The sequence below is a fragment of the Coturnix japonica genome, chromosome 5 (genome assembly GCF_054131305.1).
Source record: "Coturnix japonica strain WE chromosome 5, WE-NBRP24, whole genome shotgun sequence".
NCBI classification, from domain to species: domain Eukaryota; kingdom Metazoa; phylum Chordata; class Aves; order Galliformes; family Phasianidae; genus Coturnix; species Coturnix japonica.
This window is the reverse complement of record NC_140667.1, coordinates 36,861,467-36,881,413: the sequence shown is the minus strand read 5'-3', so window position 1 is coordinate 36,881,413 and position 19,947 is coordinate 36,861,467. Positions and strand designations below refer to the sequence as shown.

At 43.4% G+C, this 19,947-nt stretch overlaps 1 protein-coding gene and 1 long non-coding RNA gene across 19 annotated transcripts in view; one reads left to right on the top strand and one right to left on the bottom strand.

Moving 5' to 3' along the window:
- YLPM1 (YLP motif containing 1) overlaps positions 1-19,577 on the bottom strand; it is a 42,435-nt gene extending 22,858 nt beyond the window's left edge. For 4 of the 18 annotated variants that reach the window (XR_001555794.3, XM_015865129.3, XM_015865128.3 and 1 more), the window contains exons 1-12: positions 18,440-19,576; positions 15,885-16,130; positions 14,824-15,018; positions 12,999-13,726; positions 8,401-10,788; positions 5,569-5,674; positions 3,313-3,793; positions 2,090-2,182; positions 1,511-1,685; positions 1,219-1,364; positions 717-904; positions 31-93 (exon numbers count right to left, since the gene is read on the bottom strand). Coding sequence is in view for 15 of the 18 variants with exons in the window: in XM_015865129.3 (XP_015720615.3) it covers positions 31-93; positions 717-904; positions 1,219-1,364; positions 1,511-1,685; positions 2,090-2,182; positions 3,313-3,793; positions 5,569-5,674; positions 8,401-10,788; positions 12,999-13,726; positions 14,824-15,018; positions 15,885-16,130; positions 18,440-19,417 (5,787 nt within the window). In the remaining 3 variants the exon portion in view is untranslated. Of the gene's footprint in view, positions 1-30; positions 94-716; positions 905-1,218; positions 1,365-1,510; positions 1,686-2,089; positions 2,183-3,312; positions 3,794-5,299; positions 5,399-5,568; positions 5,675-8,400; positions 10,789-12,998; positions 13,727-14,823; positions 15,019-15,884; positions 16,131-18,439 lie in introns of those variants that run through there. The other 14 variants (XR_014946712.1, XM_085549191.1, XM_085549192.1 and 11 more) reach the window with 10 other exon arrangements.
- LOC107315117 (uncharacterized) lies at positions 4,381-4,703 on the top strand. Its single transcript, XR_001555795.3, has 2 exons — positions 4,381-4,470; positions 4,587-4,703. It is a non-coding gene; the product is annotated as an uncharacterized LOC107315117 (long non-coding RNA).
- Positions 19,578-19,947: the final 370 nt, after the last annotated feature.

Genomic DNA, 19,947 nt, shown 5'->3' with positions numbered 1-19,947 from the left:
GTGCTACACAGAGAGCAGTTGTTTACTTACCCTGATGAGTTTCGCTACATGTGTCTTTCCACTGCCAGGCAACCCTCTCATGATGATTACAATCTGAAACAAAGATTGTGTAAGACAAGGTAGGAGACTACTACATTTAGCAACATCATACTAAAAAAAAATTCTTATATGCCCTGGACTCACCATTCTGCATATCACAAAGCAAAACCAGTACCATGCTTCACTGCCAGGTTTTACAAACAAGGTTGTGACGCATGGAATAAGTTGCACAGGAGTAATAATAAGATTATGTGATGCTAGCTTTCTCAGCTCATGCTGCGTAGACTGCTATAAAACTTGTTACAACAAAATTAATTTAACAAATTTGGCATACATGTTTTATAGGCTGGATCTTGCTCTGATTTTATTACTGTACCGCCAACTCTGACTCTGGGTAAAGCCAAATCTTTCCTTTGATAAACCAAAAAACCAAGTAAAGATCTCAGAAGAATATAAAACACACCCATATTACTAACTAATAGAAATTTCTTATAAGTTCACCTAGGAGGTTTACATCTCCCCTGGAGTCTTTAGGGCTATGCTACAACACTCTGTGCTGCAAAGAAACCAACAAGATTTAGAGCACATTCAAACATAGTCTTCTTCCCAACATACTGCACCCATGAGCTTTTTAACTAAATACAGACTTCACAGAAACTGTTGCAATACATACGTACCCTCTCTGGCCTGCTATCTCGTCCTGGTGGCTTCAAAATATCATCTACATTTTTAGACTCTGGCTTCCTTTCCACTCGCGGAGCAGGTGGTGGCTGACGGGGCATTGACGGAGCAGAAATAGGAATCCTTTCCTCAGGGTAATTTCTACGATCACCTTCAAATTCCAGTGATTGGACAGAAGAATTTTCTTAGTTAAGAAAAATTAAATAGTTTTAATAGACTCTCATTACTCCAGGATAAATTCATGGATGTTTCCCCAAACAAATTCTAATTTTAAAACTATTGCTATCAAAGACATTTTTAGCAGAGAATGTAACTGCTTTCCTGATCTCATCTCCACTGATGAACAAAACTTTCTTACATTACCCAAATAAGTTTTCATGAATTCTGTATTCTTAATGAAGAAATACTGCAAATCAATTGATCTTTTCCTAACCACACCTCTATTAATCTCTATTTCTCATAATATTTTAGCACGTCTTCAGGACTGAGAGACCGTACCTCCAAACATAGATGGCCCATGATCATACGCTGGACGATCTGTCTTTCTTTCATATTGTGGTCTGTCAAATCCACCCCTCCTGGCGGAGGGATGGTCTTTCTTGTCACGGTAAGATGGAGTCCTTGAAGGCGGAGTAGGAAGAACCCTGCCAAAAGAGAATTCTGTATTTTCCTAGAATTGCTAATACGGACTCTAGAGAGAAATGGGCACGTACCTCAGCCAAAATGGACAGGCTGATATACATTACAGCTTGAATCACACCAAGTTCAGTAATGTTCTAAAACTCAATACCTATCATCCCGGGGATGACGCTCTTTTTCAAATCTCTCTCGGTCATAGTCCACAGAACCACGGTCTCTGTGTAATTCACGTTCTCTCTTGAAATCCCTGTGATCCACATTTGAGTTGCCCTGACGCTCAAAATAGGGCTCACGGTCTCTTTCTCTGTTGTAACGACCAGGGTGCTCTGAAAAGAGAAACCCATGTAAATACAAACTACTGAAACATACCTGTAATATATTATTTTTGAAAGATAAACAACAAACAAAAGTACAGGAGAAGCATACAGAAATACACAATGCCAGGGCTAAAGTGAGCTTAATTAGCCACTGAACCTCTTTCCCAAAATATGAAAGTCAACCAGATCATGTAAACCTACTTAAAGTATCAAATTAGGTTTTTAAAGTGGCTTGGTCATTGACTGTATTACTCCACTGGAAAATATAAACTGTTATTTTGAAGCGTTTTTTAAAAAAATAAAGTGGTTCTAGCTCAAAGCAGAAGTTAGTTTGTTTAAAATACACTTCTAGTGCCTTACAACCTTGCTGAAGAGCCAACCAATGGTCTGAGAGGTAACCAAGCACTCCCTACCTTTTTGAAATGTTTGCCTCTCTGGCAGAGGTTCTGGACGCAGAGTTACCCTCTCCCCATATGGAATCTGTTCCACTTTACTGGTGGTTATATCTAGTTAGAAATAATCAGAAAACATTTTAGGTCTCAAAATACCCTTCTTCCACTTCTTTTCCTCCGTCATGAAAAGCTATTAGTCAATGGCATTAGAAATAATTGAGATGACTGACCAAATTTCTTTTAATAGATAACGTAAAAAAAAACCAAACCTGCAGCATGTTTTTTTTAATCTGAAATGCTTATGTGTAGGTATGCATTACCTCTTCATCTTAACAACAGGACTTAATTTCTTCAGATGAGTTCAAATAGTACGTGCAGTTAGATCACAAACCTTAAGATTTTATGAGTTCCAACGACTCGCGGAACTTCAGTACTATTAAGAATATTAAGTGACATGCTCACTTAAGATTCCTAATGGTCAATTTTACGTAAAACAGTTTTTTGTAAGACATCTACTTAATGGAATAAATATGGCTTCAATTCTTACTTATAAAGTAATTATGGTATCTTAAGAGAAAAAATGCTCTTTAAAAGACAATTCAGTTTACGAACTTTTCTGTGACGCAATTTCACTTTAGTTAAGAGCTTTAAGAATAAAATAATTTAATTCTATTAAAAACTAATACAGAATTTTAGTTTTGATAAGCTCGATACTAAAAATCAGAGTCGTTCACTGCTTAGGTGTCATATGCCTATTAAGCATTCTTGCTTCTCAGAACAGGACACTGTTTCCAGAGGGCTCTAGGTACTGTCAGAGAGGGTACTTCCCATCAACTGAGCAGTATATACAAAACACAAACTTAGTGACTTAAAGCAGAATGTAAGTTGCTCCTCATAACTGTATCAATCCAAAACACTTTCTGTTATTCCCATACTCAGCTATTACAGGGATTAAGGGAAAGTATCAGTATCAACCTAAATACAACATGCTGGTGTGATCACATTAGATAGTATTTGTTAGAGGTAGATTCCAGTTCACACGGAAAAGCTCATTATCACAGCATTACAGAAAACATTAAACTCGAGACTGGAGGTCAAAAATTGCATTGCTTGGCATCAGATGTCAACATACACAGCTTAGCAAAATATATAAAGCACACATTGTGTAGCATGCTCCTTCAGAAAGAAGGTAATGGAGAGTTATCTCTCAGTTTCAGAATGAATATGCTCACTGTAATACTCACCTCGTCCATGGCCATAATCCACAGTTTGCTGAATTACAGGTGGTTTAGGAACCGGTGGAATAACTGGAGGCAGTGCTCCTGGTACAGATGATGGAACAGAGGTGTGAACAGCCGGTACTTTCACAGGCGAGGATACTGGTGGAGGCATCATTGACTCCTGTTTACGTAAATCATATTCCATATTTGCTCCTTTATCTTCATTTGTGTCCCAGAGTCCGTGGAAAGAATCCTCATCCCAGCGTTCCTGTTCCACAGCAGAAGGTGATGGTTTTAAAGACTGACCATGACTTGGGGTTGTAGTTGGAGTAGAAACTGGAGTATGTGGCCTTGTCATAGCTGTAGCAGGCCTTGTCAGTGGGGCAGGTGGTCTTGTCACAGGGGTGGGCTGTCTGAACAACACGGGAGGCTTTATAATAACAGCAGGAGAAGGTTTAATAGCTTGGGCTTCTAATGGTGCCTCTGAAGATAGCTGAGAAGAGACCTAGATGCAGAAAGCACTTTAAATAGAGATCTGTCATCTAATCTTCTCTCATCCTAAGTCAGTAAGCACAATGGCAATCTATAGTCAAATAATATAGTACCTCCACCAAGATGCTATAGGTAGGAGGACAATATTTCAAGAACTGGCAGCCTCAATTAATTTAGTGTTTGTTCACTACATGAATGCTTAAATACTATCTTCTCCTTAAAAATAACCATAACAATTTAAGCTCCAGGATGTTAATCTTAGTTCAAAAGTGTCTATACTTTAATTCCCAAAGATTCCTGCTGTCAGTGAGGAGGCTGAAATAGTCTAAAAGTAGGGCAACTTGATGAGGCACAAAAGGATTGATAAGGCCAGCTTCTTTCTGAAAGCCACTGGAAAAACTCCCAGAGAGCAGTACCACCTGGAAAACTCTTAATGTAATCTAGTCAGCAGGAAGGCACTGCCCAGTATAAAAATAAAACCCCTTCTTGAACCCAACATCGTCATGGAACTCCATGCACTGTGTCACAAGAGTCTTTTTAACATCACAGTAGCTGCCAAGTTACAGGCAGCCTCATAAACAGTATACAACAGAATCTGGAGAATGGTTGTAGGTACAAGCAAAGCTTTAAGATCAGAGACACAGCAGAAATCTTAAGAAAGGTAACAGTTCTTTGAAAACCTCTAGGCAGGTGGGTGAAATATTCTAATACAAAATACCAAAGTTAAGGAGTAAAATCACTTCCTAGAGATGTCATCATGTTAGCGGTTCTTGGTTGGAAATGTGTTCTATTACTTGACTTTATAGATGCTGTAAACAAGAAAGAGGTCAGCGAGGCAAAAAGAAAACCTGCAGTGCTTCGTTCACAGTCTGATGCTTCTCTTGGAGATGGGACAAAGAAAGTTTGGCCTGGCTAAAGGTTAGGATCACAGGTCAGTACAGCCAAATTTATTGGTATCAGTAACTTTTGAGCCAAGTCATCACAAGAAATAAAGTCTGTGCATTAATGCAGTATATATATACATGTAACAAAATCATTTATTTGTTTTAGAAAGGCTTTAGAACTGTGAGTAAACATAACTGCAGAAGTTCAGTTGATTTCTGACCTGGTATGAGATACCAAAATACACATTAAAGCATCTGAGAAGAGTTCTCAAGACCAATCAGAAGATGAAATAGCAGAACAATAAATTACATCACAACAGGAAATAAAGGCATGGAGGGACACACATGTAAGCTTTCAAGTATTTCACAATATTCTAGATGGTATTGAGAACTCCTAATAAAGACAGCCAACAGCAAACTAATGCCCACTTGATCTGAGTTTCTGATGCAACTATCCTCAATTTTATTTCCTCTCAACCTCTTCAAAGCATAAAGAGCCTTTAAAGCGTGAAAAGTAGAGCAATCTGATATTCAAATACAGCATCCCCACCCAGCTAGGTGGAGAAAAGGAGGGTCTGTCTTCTCATGAGCCTTACGAACATTTTAAGAGCTCACCTCTTCTTGTACATCACTCTACAGCAATTTAGACTGTCAAATCTCATGAGCTACTGCCTCCTGTGGGCCATGCTTGGAAGACACAGTGAACTGAATGACTAAAACGGGCTCTGGAAAATCTAAAGAAACCACAAAGTTGCTTTGCCTCAACAAAAGACAGACAAAATTGTAAGGACTGCTGAGAAGGTAATTCCACAGAGAAGTTTGATCATCAGAGCACAGAAGTTATCTGAAATACACATGGATAGCAATTACTGCCACATGTTACACTGTCTTGAGATGGATTTACCTGAAAGGCACCTGGCCTTGTGCCTGTGTTCTGTGGTCTTGGAGAGTCCTGCGTGGAAATGTCAGGTTTAAACTCTTTCAACTTTTGCAGCTGTTCTTTTTGCTCTCTGCACATGAATCACAAGAAAGTTGTATCAGTCTGATGCTTAAGTGAGAACGTGGCATTGTATGGTCAGCACAGATTGAGAAATCCCTGCTTCACATCTATCTTATTAGCTATTGAGATATTTATATTTTAGCTGCCTCTTTTTTGATCACAGACTTACTCTGAACTTGGCCAGAACTACTCTGCTTCAACAGTAAAGAGCAAAGCTGGATTTTTGCTTCCACCAACATCTGCAAATGCAAAGTCCCATGGATACGCCTAAGTGCTCTGGGACTCGCTAGGGTTGCACGCTAACAAGTCTGAGGCCAACATAAAGCATGACAAAGATACCAACATTTAAAAACAAAGTGGTAATGTTAACTTTTGCTTTCTCATTTTATGGAACAACTTAGAGCAGGGTCCCTCTGTACTAGGCACAACATAGGCCATCCTGGCCAGTAACGGTTCTGTTCAGCATCCAATGCAAGGGCAATGTGGCTCACAGAAAGGGCTCCCACGTGCCGCATTAGTGCAAAGGTTAGAATGAGCAATCACCAGCGCTTATGTCTTCTTTATACCAGGCTTATGAAAAATAAACCACATGATAAATACAGAACAGCGTGCAGCACCAACTATGCTGTCATATACACAGTAAGAACAAAGCCAGATGAAAGCCTTACCTTCAGAGATGAAAGCAATTATGTACCTTGCTACTAATATAGCTCTTGGATCAAAACATAAGAAAAAAAAAACAACAAACAAAACCCAGTCTCCTTAATGTTGTTTCTATCATTCAGACCGGGGTCACCTGCTTGTAAGAACCTGATGCAAAGTACCTGTGTAACTCAGAATATCCTCTTATCAAATTTAAAAAAAAAGTAGTATCAATATTATTTCTCCTTCTTAGTGACTTAGACACACATAACTACTTTCTTACAGAAAAACATTTCCATTTCTGTGTTTAAGTATTTCAGCTTGAATGAAATTATTCACTTATGCAGTGGTTCACAAAATACAGTTCTACCCTCTGTTTATAAAAATCTTACATTTTTGCATTTACATTTCTGCATGCAATTAAGGCCTGCCATATGGGACAGACACTTAGTAACCTCAAGAGTTTGAAAACAAAATGGCTTCTAGAAAAGTACAAAACATTCCTATATTGTCCAACATGGTTTAGTGTAGCAGCCATAACTAAACATTAACTGCTCATTATTTTAGCATATCTTGCTTGTGAAATTAAAACTCTTGTCAGTACCAGGTATCAGTCCTAAGCTATCACTCAGTAACTCACAAATAGGATGAGTCACACAGACCTCTGTCTCATTCACTGAATATAGTAGAAACAACTTATCTTTCTGGTTTTCTCATGAATACATTTAATGCGCCCAAACCCATGCATCAAATTACATCGAAAACATTTGTACAGAAGGTGTGTGTTCTCCTTCTACTTCTAAAGTTACTGAACCCTGGGATATTTCTGATGTGGAAGAGGATATTATTATATTTCTTATTTTAGAATAAATGCTTATTAAATCCATAGGGAGTTTAACAGATGCTTTATAAAATGAGATCTTCATAAAGTTCATCCATGAAAGATGTGATAGAGATACTATGTGAACGAGTTCCACATGAGCTTTTGCTGCCATTCTATGGTGAATAGAAATGAAGCCATTAATGTGTAAACGGAAACAAGGACCATCTCCAGGGAAGCACAAAACTATTCTGATAGTTTTGCTTTATGGGCCAGCTGAGCTGGGAATAACAACATGCTTAAGGAACCAAAACCTAAGAACTACCATGCAGCAGGTTCATTCCTATGGCACCTATCTGACAACTCCATTAGTTAATGAACATCCAAAAAGGAGGTTCCAAGAACTTGCTAAGGTCATGAAATTACATGAGGACAATGTTTTCTTCCACCAGACAATGAACATTGTTCTCAAGCTAGGAAATACATGTAAGTGAGATGACTCCTGGAAGTGGAAATGGACTGATGTCAAATAAGGCTTCTTAGTCATCAGTTTTACAAATACGTGGAGAGCATTCCCCCAGCATAGCAACTCAGCTTTAAAATTAGTACTACTTATATGTAAAGCAAAATAAAAAGGGAGAATCATAGAATCATAGAATTGCTCAGGTTGGAAAAGACTTTAAAGATCAAGTCCAACCACAGCCTAACCATAGTACCCTAACTCTAACAACCCTCTGCTAAATCGTATTTCCGAGCAGAGATACTTATAAGTGTATATTTTGTGCTCTAGAAATAGGCATGATGAGAGAAGGGAGTACACAGGTTAAGAAACAAAAAATGATAAAATCACGAAAAACTCAATCTCAGAGACAATTTCATTCACATCCAATCTGTCCATTTAGCTGGTTAAAGCTACAATAAGATTGACTTGCCTATTTAACAGCTGAAACTGGATGTGGATTCATAAACTCTAAGAAATCTTTGGCTGTTGAAATTTAGCAATTTCTTGTCAAACACAGAATATTTAATTTACAGTGGAGCTAAAAAAGATGGGTCAGAAATGAGTCAACTCATTGGAGTGCACTAAGGCATGACATGAAACACTGATCATTAAGATGTCCAAAGGGAAATTAAAATCCCCCACTCAATACCATACAATTGAAGTGTACCAGCTCAGAAGTTCAAAATTCTAGAGAACACGCAATAGTATGAAAATGGATAAAAAAGACTTAATGTCTACTTATTTTTCCTCCCAAATGTGACAGACAACTCACCGAAGCATTTTGAGCTCCTGGGCAGCTTTCAGAATTATTTCATGCTGTCTTTGGCTCAGGACCATCACTCCCCCCAAGGACTGTTCTGAGTCCAGACTGGAATCTGTTCCCAGCATATCAGAGGAATGTGAAGGTGGAAGAAGGGATGAATCCAGCTGACCATCCAAAGATCGTACTCTGTCTCCATCATCTGGATACCACCTATCTGACAACCGTTCCCTCTCCCAATCATTCCTTTCAGGACCAAAGTCTTGTTTCTCCCGCCACGTGTCGTATCTCTCTGGATACTCTCGAATTCTTAGCTCACCTCTGTCTCGGAGGTCTCTGTCATAATGGTCTCTATTCCTATCGTCTCTCCACCTGTCTTCACGGTATCTGTCCATAGGTGGAAGGGGTGGTAGTGGTGGTAGTGGGGGAATATCCAGGTCACGATTCCCCATTTCTCTGTCATCCATAGGTCTCATGTCCCAGTCTCTATTATCCCATTCTCTGTCCAAATCTTGATCATAAACGTCTGAGGATCTCCCAGTTCTATCTAGATCTCTCTCTAGTTCCCTCTCCCTTGGCCTTTTCCAGTCATCCCACCATGAATCTCGTCTGTCATGATCAGATGATAAATGAGGTAGTGCTGGTAGTGGAGATAACGGAGGCATCGAGTGGTGAGATGGCATCCTGTCATCTCTATCATAGGGATCTACAGAATCATCCTGATAATCAGAGTTATGATCTCTCCAGTATCGTTCTCTTTCCCAGTCATCCAAATGCTCATGTTCCATTGAAGGGTCATCTCTACTATCCAAAGGAAATTCCTCATGCATTCTCTCATCCTCATGACTCCAAGAACCCCTGAGTGCCTCATCTCGATGATAAGGAGGCATGTTCTCAGGGTCATCTCCTAGGTGAGTTGGTTTATCCATATTGCCTCCTGCTTCCCTCTCCCGGCTATCCGCCCTCCTGACAGGACCTCTCTCACGACTACCCGCTCTCCTGACAGGACCTCTCTCACGACTCCCTGCTCTCCTGACAGGGACCCTCTCCCTGCTGCCTGCCCGTCTGACAGGGACTCTTTCCCTGCTGCCTGCCCTCCGCATGGGCTCCCTCTCCCTACTGCCCGCCCTCCGCATGGGCTCCCTCTCCCTGCTGCCCGCCCGCCTGACAGGGCCTCTTTCTCGGCTGCCTGCCCGCTGTCCCCTGTCCCGGCTGCCTGGCCGCCCAGCTAGCTCTCTGTCTCGGCTAGACATCACCCTCTCCCGGCTATCAGATTGGCCGCCCATTGTCCTCTCTCGGCTGCCAGATCGTCCATCTGGCATTCTCTCCCTGCTCCCTGACTGCCCATCTGGCATCCTTTCCCTGCTGCCTGCTCTCCTGAACATGCCCCTGCCACGGATAGATGCCTGCCTAGCCTGCCCTCTGCCTCTGTACACATATCCTCTGCCACGACCATCGTCCATCCTGCCCATTCCCCAGCCATGGCCATCATCCATCCTGCCCATTCCCCAGCCACCGTCCATTCTTCCCATTCCCCGACCGCCATCCATCCTGCCCATTCCTCGGCCGTCCATCCTGCCCATGCCTCTGCCACGGCCCATTCCCCAGCCACGGCCATCTCCCTGTCCTCTACCCTGTCCTCTTCCTCTGTTTATATGCCCCTTACCTCTATCTTCATGCATAAAAGACCCTTTCCCTCTGCCTTCTGGCCCAGGTAAGCCCTGGGAACTATCTGAATCAAGCAACTGACTGTCCGTGGAATCCAGATCCTCATTTCCTGTTACAGGGGTTTCTGCATCTCCTGTCCTTGCAACACCTGACTGCAAAGCTACAGAGTTACTAGAAAGGGATGTTGAATTCTGGTTTGGAGTAGGTGAAGTACTTGCTTTGGACTCTTCTACTTGCTCGTTAGGATCATGTGAACTCCACGTCCACTTTTTAGGAGGGTCTGAAGTGGTTTCTTTGACTTCAGCTTTGGATGGTTCCTGTTGAGTGTTTGCCAGGTCTTCATTTGGCTCAACAGAACTGGTACTTTTCACATCAGGAGGAGACTGTGTTCCACTTACAGTCTGCTGATCACCAGCTACCTCTGTAAAAGGCTCTTTGTTTTCTGGTCTTGAGTCCGTTTGTGCCTGCTGCTGTCCTAAATGAGGCCTAGGCCCCCTCCACCGTGGACCACCAGGTCGAGAACCATGTGGATGTGATGTATTTTGGGAAGTATAAAACTGTCCTGCTGGTCCACGTGGGATATTGCCCCATCTACTCGTATGCTGTCCATCAGTATTCTGTCGGTCAAAACGTGACCTGTGTCCTTCTGGGCGCTGGGAGTCAAAACGTGGCCCTCTTGGTCTTGAGCCTTCAAATTTGTCATATCCTCCTCTTCCTCGAGGTCCATCAAATCTGTATATGAAATAAAGACAATTTTACTCAAATGAATATGTCAAACAGAACTCTGAAAAAAGGATTTCACACCTCCTTGATATAACTGATGTATATTAGTGTGCCTTAGAACCAAACCCATTCGAACCACTGCAGAAGCATGGAGAAATCTCCATTTCAACACTGTACAATGACAACATTTAAACTAGTTGTGGACCCTAAAAAGGAAACTTGACTTACGTATATCAGGATTTTAATGTGACTTTAAAAAGTGGAAAAAAATAAAATCCACAAACCTTCCAAACTTGACTGAGAAAAGTTTCAGCTTTTCAGTTTTGTTAAAACCAATAGGTCTTGCTGAACTTTCACCGTAATACTATGCAACAAGCTTACTCAACTATGGTGATGAATGGCATACAGAAAAATCTATACATGCTTTCAGAGAGGATCTGTTTAAACACTTGTGACATTAAGTTCCATTATAATATGCCTAAAACAAGTGCATTTTTTTTTGTTATTCCTTTTGAGAACACCCACAACCACCCTCGTTTGAACACAAGAAGTCAAGCAAACAAGCATAAAGAATAATTCACACAATATAATATAATAATAATATAATCAAAAATCCAACCTTTAAGCATATGCACAAATACTAATTTACCTAACAGGCCACAACAAATGAAATTCATTTCACACAAAATATAGAACTTGTGCCTGAGGTCAAACTGCTTGGATGTCTGGGATTCATAGTTGTGTCTCACCGGATATCAGTTCATTATTGCTTACCTACCAGCAGTTGACTTGTTGCAGAAATTAATGTTTCAGTGAACAATTTACTAAATTAGATCATTTACACAATGTCAAAGAATTTTAATAATCCTCTTAAGATTAAAAAGCAGAAAGCACATTTTCTTTTGGAACAAAACTGCCTTTTGTTTGGGGTGAGGGAGGTCAAGATGAGGAACAAAAAGCCATTGTAAGGCATAGTGGCAACATATCTTAAATTTTAAGGACCAGCATTTACTCGGTAGGCATCACTTCATCCAGCCTTGAGCTAATGATCAGACTGAACAGATGTTGTTTTTGCAAACTGATATCATGACAGTTATGGAAAGGAAACAGTTCAAAACCAAGATCTTAGGTCAAAGCATATAGCAGATACAGAACAATACAAAAGACACAGAACACAGACTTTTAGAGTAAGGCAGCAGACCACCTACTTGACAAAATGCAGACTTAAATTTCAATAAAACTCTACCTTGATAAAGACGGTGACCTTCAAAATCCAAACTATCAGATGTTATACAAAACACAAAGAATCACAGTGTTAGGCAAAGGCTCAAATCTTCATTTCTTCCTTCTTTCTCATTTATAATTGTTTGAATGCTAAGTAATGCTACACATATGGAAAAACGGTGATTTGCATGCAAGACAAAGACCACTGCTCTCTTATCAGGCAGCCATTTTGGAAAGTGCAGTAAATAGGAAAATGATGCAGCTACAGAGCTCTGTCTCACTAAGAGAAGTTAAAGAAAAAGCACAGGTGAAGCATTAGTTTTTTCATTTCTTTGTGCAGTCGATGGATTTGGACTACAAAGGATAATTGTTACTCTTCTAAAAACTAAATTTCTAGTAATAAGCTACGATAGTATATTCAACTGAATAGATTCCTGAATACTTTCCTGAACCTCTTTCAGAATGAGCGCATGGAAGTGTCATCATTTATAGCAATGATTTTAAAACAATCCATCAACACTTTTGCTTTAGATATTCCTAAATTGTGTTCCAAGTACCACATATGAAATGCTGTGAACTTATATGGTTTTTCATGAAGGGTCACTCTTCCAAATGAGAGTTGTCATCTTTAAGCTGGAGACAGCAAAGATGCATAAAATATTTATAGCATCTTTCCTATTTTCACAAAAGAAATGTTATACCTCTGACAATTAAAAGGGAGCAGCATGCCGAAGCATTTTACTAGAGAAAGAGGAGGAAAAAAAAAAAAGCGTTTGCTTTAGGAAATGATTAGGTGAACAGCATTTAGTTATCTTTGCTTTAATCAAATAAATACAGGCCACAACACGCATACATTAAGAATAAAACCTCTGCCAAACACAGCTCAGCTCATGTGACCTCAGGAAAATCCAAGAATAAGACAATGTTTCATTTCTTAATATATCAGCAAATGCATTTAGCCTCAAATGTGTATAGATCAATAAAAGTATCCTTACCGAGGACCTCTGGGGCCTTCAAAACGTGCTGATCTGGGAGGATCTGGAAGCAATCCGCCTGATCTCACTGGTTTATCCTGCATGGTAGGTGTGTATGTTGAAGACAATGAAGAAGGGGTTTTCAGCTCCCCACATCCTTGCTCTGTTTGTTTATTATGGTGAACTTGAGACTTTCCGTGTTCTGAAGAGCTGAAGGATGAACTTCCTTGAGAATGGTAAGCTGAATACACAGGTGAACTAGATATTTTTGATGCATAGGTACCAGGAGTGGGAAGCAGAGCTGGCCTTGGAGTTTCAGTAGATTGACTGCTTTGAGAACTGGATCCTGAAGGGACAGAGGAGTTGGATAACTGAGATACAGAAGATAGAGGAGGGGGAACCAGTGGAGGCGTAGTTGAAGGCAAATTTGGAGGCATAACAGGAATGCCACCCTGAGAAGATTGGGAATATGGAACAAATGGAGGTGGAAGCGAAACATTTGCAGGATACTGATTCTTCAAATTTTGAAGCGAGCTCACTTTCTCCTGCAGATGGGACTGAGTGACCTTCATCTGTTCATCCCATGCTTTCCACTGTTTCTCATACTCCTGAAGCTGGTCTTTATGAGGATATGTTTGAAGCTGATGCTGCCACTGTTGGTTCATTGATCTCTCCCAGTCTTTATGAAGCTGCTGGAACTGTTTCTGCTGTGTTTCATAATGCCGCAGCTGCATTTCCACAGACATTGTCTACAACAAGAATAATACAGGAATAACTTCAAAATACCACCTGAATTACTGTCAGAGCCACACATCTAAATGTCACTCATCCTACCACAACTTCTGATTTGTGCAGATACTTGCGGAAGAACTACAAACAAAAGCAAACTCTAATGCCTTACATCAACTTACACATTGTATCACTGGAGGGTGTTTATGTATAGAAGACTGACTGTATTTTGTTTTATGCAGGGAAGTTGAAGAGAGCTGTAGCCTTCAAGCTGTATTATTACTTAATGCTAACAACAGCTACTAAAGCCCAAAGCAATCTTCACGCTTCCAGTATAGTCACATACTGTATACTTTGCATGGTTTCAATTTCTAAACCTACTAACCTCCACAGAGTTGCTTCAGCTACAAGCAGTTAATTTACTTTAAACATTTGCTGGATGACCTAATTTGCACAGTAAAGTCAGTTTTTCCTCAGGTGCTGACACTGATGGGCTTGGGCCTTTTCTAAGATTTTGGGCCTTAGTTATACTTCCAGATTTTTTAAACAGACAGCCCAAGCTACAAATAAATGCTTCATGTACAAACTCTTCCAGTTCAGAAAAAGCTGGTTCAACTAATACAGCGATCAATGTCTACTTAAAAGCTTAAAGGTTTCAATGGTGATATAATTATCCAAATTTCTAATTAAGACTTTTAATTCATTACTGTATATTTTTCGAAACTATGAAATAGGGCAGTGACCAATTTACTTCACACAATCACCTGCTCACTTTCTCCTGAATGATTTCCAAAGCAGAGAAACATTAGAAGCAGAATAAGGTCTGTATTGTATTCAGCTCTGCTCCTGTGTCACTCAGATACACCTGAAAATCTTAGAAGTGTACATTTTTATTTTTACCATCCTACTAAAGATTTGTCATCACCTCTCAAGCTATTTTTTTCATTCTAAAGTTGAGTTAATAGGAAACAGGGATATAGACTTCTGTCCATGGAGAGAAAGTAGTTAGACACATAAGCCAACCACAAGGAATTACTCAACTACTCATTTTTTCAGCAGACCATTAGCATTAAGTCACCTACAAAGTATATAAAATACCATCTCCTGAATGTTTCACCTGTAGATGTGGAGGCTGTTGCATGATCTGTTGATACTGCTGCACTATCTGCTGCAGCTGGGCATGCTTCTGCATTATTCTCTGGTACTGAAATCCAACTCGGTGATGGGGATGCTGCTGCCATTGAGCTGCTGCTGCTTGCAACTGCTGCAATCTCAAATCTTCCTCAGGGTCATCAGGAGGATCAATATTAAGCTAGAGAAACAGGCAAATACTGTAAATAAAGGAAGGCTGCTTCTGTCAGAAGAGAAAAACACTTGTTTGCTGCTCAGTTTACAAGAATCCTCTCAGCTTCCATTATCTTATCACTCTGTATTCCAGTGTTCTGATTTTTATCTCCTTTATTCTTGTGTAGTCTGATCTAAAGGTTAAGCACATGGGGATTAGGCTTTTCATACACACAGAAACTAACAACAGGTAAGAGATTAACACAGATCTGCTCTGTGCTGCTCACAACAAATGCAATGAGACAACTGTATTTTCATGAAACAAAGTAATTCTAAGTGCATAACTTTGCTGCTTGGTGGAAACCTGCATGTTGTAAGTGGAACACATGCTGCAGGGCAGCCTACCATGCTACAGCAATCTGCTCAGACATTGAAATAATGACCTCCATCCATTATGTAGACACTATCGTTAAGTACTCTGACAAAATACTAAATACTCTGTACAACAAAGTTTTTTTGCTACCAGACAAACTATAATACACAGAGAGAAATAGAGCCAGAACAGACAACCAGTGAGAGAGCTACTGAAAATAGCATCTTAAGTATAGCATTCCCCATTTACTGAGTACTTGATTTTGCACGTGTTTCTCAGAGACAAAGATGACAGTGCTGGAAAAGGTGCAAGTGAGTCAAGCTTGGTGCATGTGTGGGTGTCTGTGTAAGTCTAAATATGAGGAATGTAATTTTTAATTTATTGCTGCAGTCTTTAATGTTCTTTTAGCATCGTTTTCCTGTATTTCTTATTATACAGTACATGAGAATTTGATGGCACTATTTTCCTGTGTTTTGTCCCATCTAGCACAATACAGAGTGGCACCTCTCTGCAAAGCCTACCTGAGTTTCAGTGGATGTAAGAGAAGACTCATCTTCCTTAGATGCTGGAGGCAAGGATTCATTAAGTGGAGGAGGTTCAGACTGCGTAGTTGAAGCACTCACTTTCCCTTCTTCAGACTTTGCTCTCTGTTCAGATGAATCCTTCCCTACTCCCGGGCCTTTCATTTGCTGCTGTCCCTGAGCATGGGCTTTTGCTCTTTGCTGTAGACTAAGCAAGTGCTGCTGGTACCAGTATTGCTGCTGTTCCTACAATAAACACACATTTTCTAAGATAAATGGCTTGATCTAGTGGAAAACAATCATACTCATGGCAGAGAGGTTTCAAGGTGATATTTAAAGGTCCCTTCCAATCCAGACCATTTTGTGATTCTACAATTACTATCCAGCAGCTGAAAAAGTAACTAGATATGGCTCCATCCAAATAATTCTCCATCTAAGATGTAGCTCATCTTTCAGTTTTAAATATTACAGGCTACAATCAGAGTTCTGTCAGTACATGACAGCAGCTTCAAATCACCGTGAGATGCCACTAATGTAAAGAATACCAGACTAAAGAGGAGTATCTCAGCACTTAGAGGATCATGCACGTTAGAGAAAGCCAAGCAGGAACCAGCAGCTCTCTTCCTCTTGTAATAAAGAAATACCAGGCATTGATCAGACTACCAGGACACAGACTTAAAGCTGGTGGGAGGCACCTGATATAGTCCTGTGCTATGCAAGCCCCCTGCCAGAGAACTGCAAGTGATGAACTGCCATGGAGTCAAGGCACAACTGCATAAGCTCCAAAAAGAAAAAATCTCCAGATTTTACAGATAAAGATACCAGTCATGATAAGGGCAGCTCCTGTATTTAAGAGAAGTATCAATATTCACTTGATTTGTGAACTCTTCTTTTAGTCACTGTTGAAGTCAGAACAATAAAACACTGTACTTTTAGTCTGGCCAGTGCAACCATTCTTATGTTCTCATGTCAGTTCTACCATCTCTGAGAATCTGTGACTACTCTACAGCAGCTCTGATGTCCTCTATCCTTCCTTTCTATCCAAGCACACACCGATGAGAAAAGCAAAAAGAAATCAAATACGAAAACAATCTGATGTGATTTCTCAAACCTGAACCAGGCAATTTATCTTTAAACAGGTTTAAGAGAAGCACAAGCTTCCCCTGAGAGCCCACCTGACACTCAGAACAGGACTGCAGGTTTCCACTGACAAAAGCCTAGCAGACACAAACATACCAATGTGGTAGCAAAAATACTTCTGTAAAGGCTGCGCCTTAGAGATGAAGTCAGTAAGTTCCAGCACGAGGGAGGAGCACACTATGCAACAGATGTTTACATTTATCCCCCTCAAATAGCATTATAAGGTGATGTAGAATGACAGAGTTGGACGCTGTGCTTCAGGAGGACTGACCACTGAGCACCTGTCCCACTCTCACAGAGCTCTCTTCATCCAGACACCCAAGAGATCCTCAAGAACTGGATAAAGGGCTGAAAAATCACAGCATGACCAATGATTCACACAAGGACATTCACACACAGCAATGCATCCTGTCTCATAGTTTTCACAGCAGATGAATTCAGTAATACACGCCCTGCAGGCCCTAACAGAGAAGTGAGAAAAAAGCGAAAACAACACAGGTTTCTGCAGCTCCTAATCAAAACAGAAGCACTGATGTAACGTAGAAGCATCCTGACAGCACGTTCAGTTATTTGAGTACTTACTGCATCTTTGGTTGACCAACAGGCTACACCTATTGCACTACACAGAGGCTGAAATCACCCCGCTACTAGGCAGGGATTCATTATATGGTACAAATGTAAAAGTGATACATTTCCATCCCTATTTCTGTGTGGGTATGAAATTCTAATGGATACTAACTAAAGATGTCCCAAGAACTAACAAAGTGAATCTCAGTGACTTCGGTCTGATACAAGATTTCTACAAACGTTCTTCAAATCAGAATCTAAAGAACTAACCAAAACTGTGTATTTCGAGCTTAATAAAATCCATTCACCCTTAAAAGTATTTGTGCTTTATTGCTGCAGCTGGAACTACACAAACTGACCCCAAAGTGCTGCAAAAGCCCCAGCAAGGCTAAGCCTGGTGAGCTGAGCACTCTCCACACCTCTGTCCATGCTTCACCAGCAGCACCATCCCCGATTTCATGCATACAGAGCTGCACTGATGTACTCAGACTTGGACTAACGCTTGGCAGTCATTTCAGCCCTAGTGCACATGTAAAAGTGCATAGTTAACTGTAAGAACCGTGTATGAAAACTATTATTTCAATGTATTCCCTAAGAACCTCAGTAGCATCTTATAGTGGAAGATAAACCCATGTGGTTGACAGTGTATTTCCAGAAAGTCAAAGGGAACGGGGTACCACAGCAGGCAGACTTGTGCAGCTTTAGGCACAGCTGGTAGGATCAGTGACAGCTCCACACTGACCAGATCGACCTGCTGCCAGCTCCCCGAAGGAAAACCGGCCGAAGAAGCCACACCAAAGGCACACACAATACGGCCGCGACCTGCGGGAGCCGCACGGCGCCCTTACCTGGGGCGTCATCGTGGCAGGGTCGGGCTGCGGGGTGCCTCGCTGCTCCGCGCCTCCCTCCGCGCCCCCCTCGGGCAGGGCGGCGGGCGGGGGGGTGAAGCGGGGCTGGGCGGCCTTGGCGGCGGGGCCGGGCGGAGCGGGCTGCGAGGGAGAGGCCTGAGCGGGCAGCAGGTAGGGCTGCGGAGGGGGCAGGTAGGGCTGCGCGGGGGGCGGCAGGAAGGGCGGCGCGGCGCCGCTCGGGGGGGGCTCCAGGTAGGAGGGGGGCGGCTCGGAGAAGGCGGGCGGCGGCTGCGAGGCCTGCGGGCGGGGCAGGTAGGGCTGCGGCGGCGGGGAGGAGGCGGGCGGCGGCAGGTAGGGTTGCGAGGACAGGTAGGGCTGCGCGGCGGGCTGCGGGGACTGCGGCGGCGACGACAGCTCCATGTCCATGGGCACGGGCTCGGAAGGCGCGGGCTCGCCCCACTCGCCGTGCCCGGCGGGCGGCTCCGCGCCGTCGCGCTCCCGGGAAGCGGCGTTGGGGGGCGGCTTGCGGGCGTTGGGGGGCGGCTCGCGGTGCGAAAACTGCTTCTGGTAGCTGCGCACCGGCGGCGGCGGCACGGCGGGAGGAGGCTGCTGCCAGTCCGGGAAGGAGCCGGGCAGCGGCGGCGGGGGCAGACCCGGAGGGGGCGGCCCCGGGGGCGGCGGCGGCCCCAGCAGCACGGACTGCAGCTGCTTCTGGTGCATCTGCTGGAGCTGCTGCAGCTGGGCCAGGTGCTGCTCCTGCAGGCTCAGGAAGCCCGACGTGCCGCTGGGCGGCGGCGGCGGCGGCGGAGCGGCGGCGGGGGGCGCGGGGCCCGGCGGCGGGTAGCCGGGCAGCGGCATCGGCGGCACGGCGGGCGGCGGCACGCTGGGCGGAGGCATGGGCAGCGGCGGCGGCGGGATGGAGGTGGGCGGCGGCGGGTAGTGCCCCGCCGCCCCGTAGAGGCCCCAGGCCGGGTACATGGCGGCGCCGCGAGCGGCCGGCGCGGAGCGGAGCGCGGCGCTTCCACAGGCCGCGGCGGCGGCGGCGCGGACGGCACACGGCGCATGCGCGGAGCGGCGCTCCGCCTCTCGGGCAATAGAGCGGAGCGAGAGCGGGGCTAGAGCGGCGGGACGCGCCTCCTGCCGAGCGGACACGTGACTGCGAAGGGGCGCCGTGCGCCGGCGGGGAACGTAGAGAGGGGAGGAAGCGAGGGCAGAGCGCCGCCACCGCGCTTCCGCCCAGCCGTCATTGGCGGCCAACGGAGGAGGACAACGGCGGCGGGGCCGGGCCGGGCTCCATTATGTGCAGCGCGAGAGCGAACGGGCGGGCGGCGCTGGGTCCCGCCGCCAGCCGAGCCCAAATCCAAGTGCATAAAACTCGAACAACTGTTGTGATGTTCCACCTCTGGTTCACGGCTGGAGAACCGAGCACCTCCCCCGGTAGCAAAGAACAGGAGTTGAGGAGCCCAAAGCCTTTAGGCAGGAAGGAGGTCAGGAAAAAGCTTTGTCCT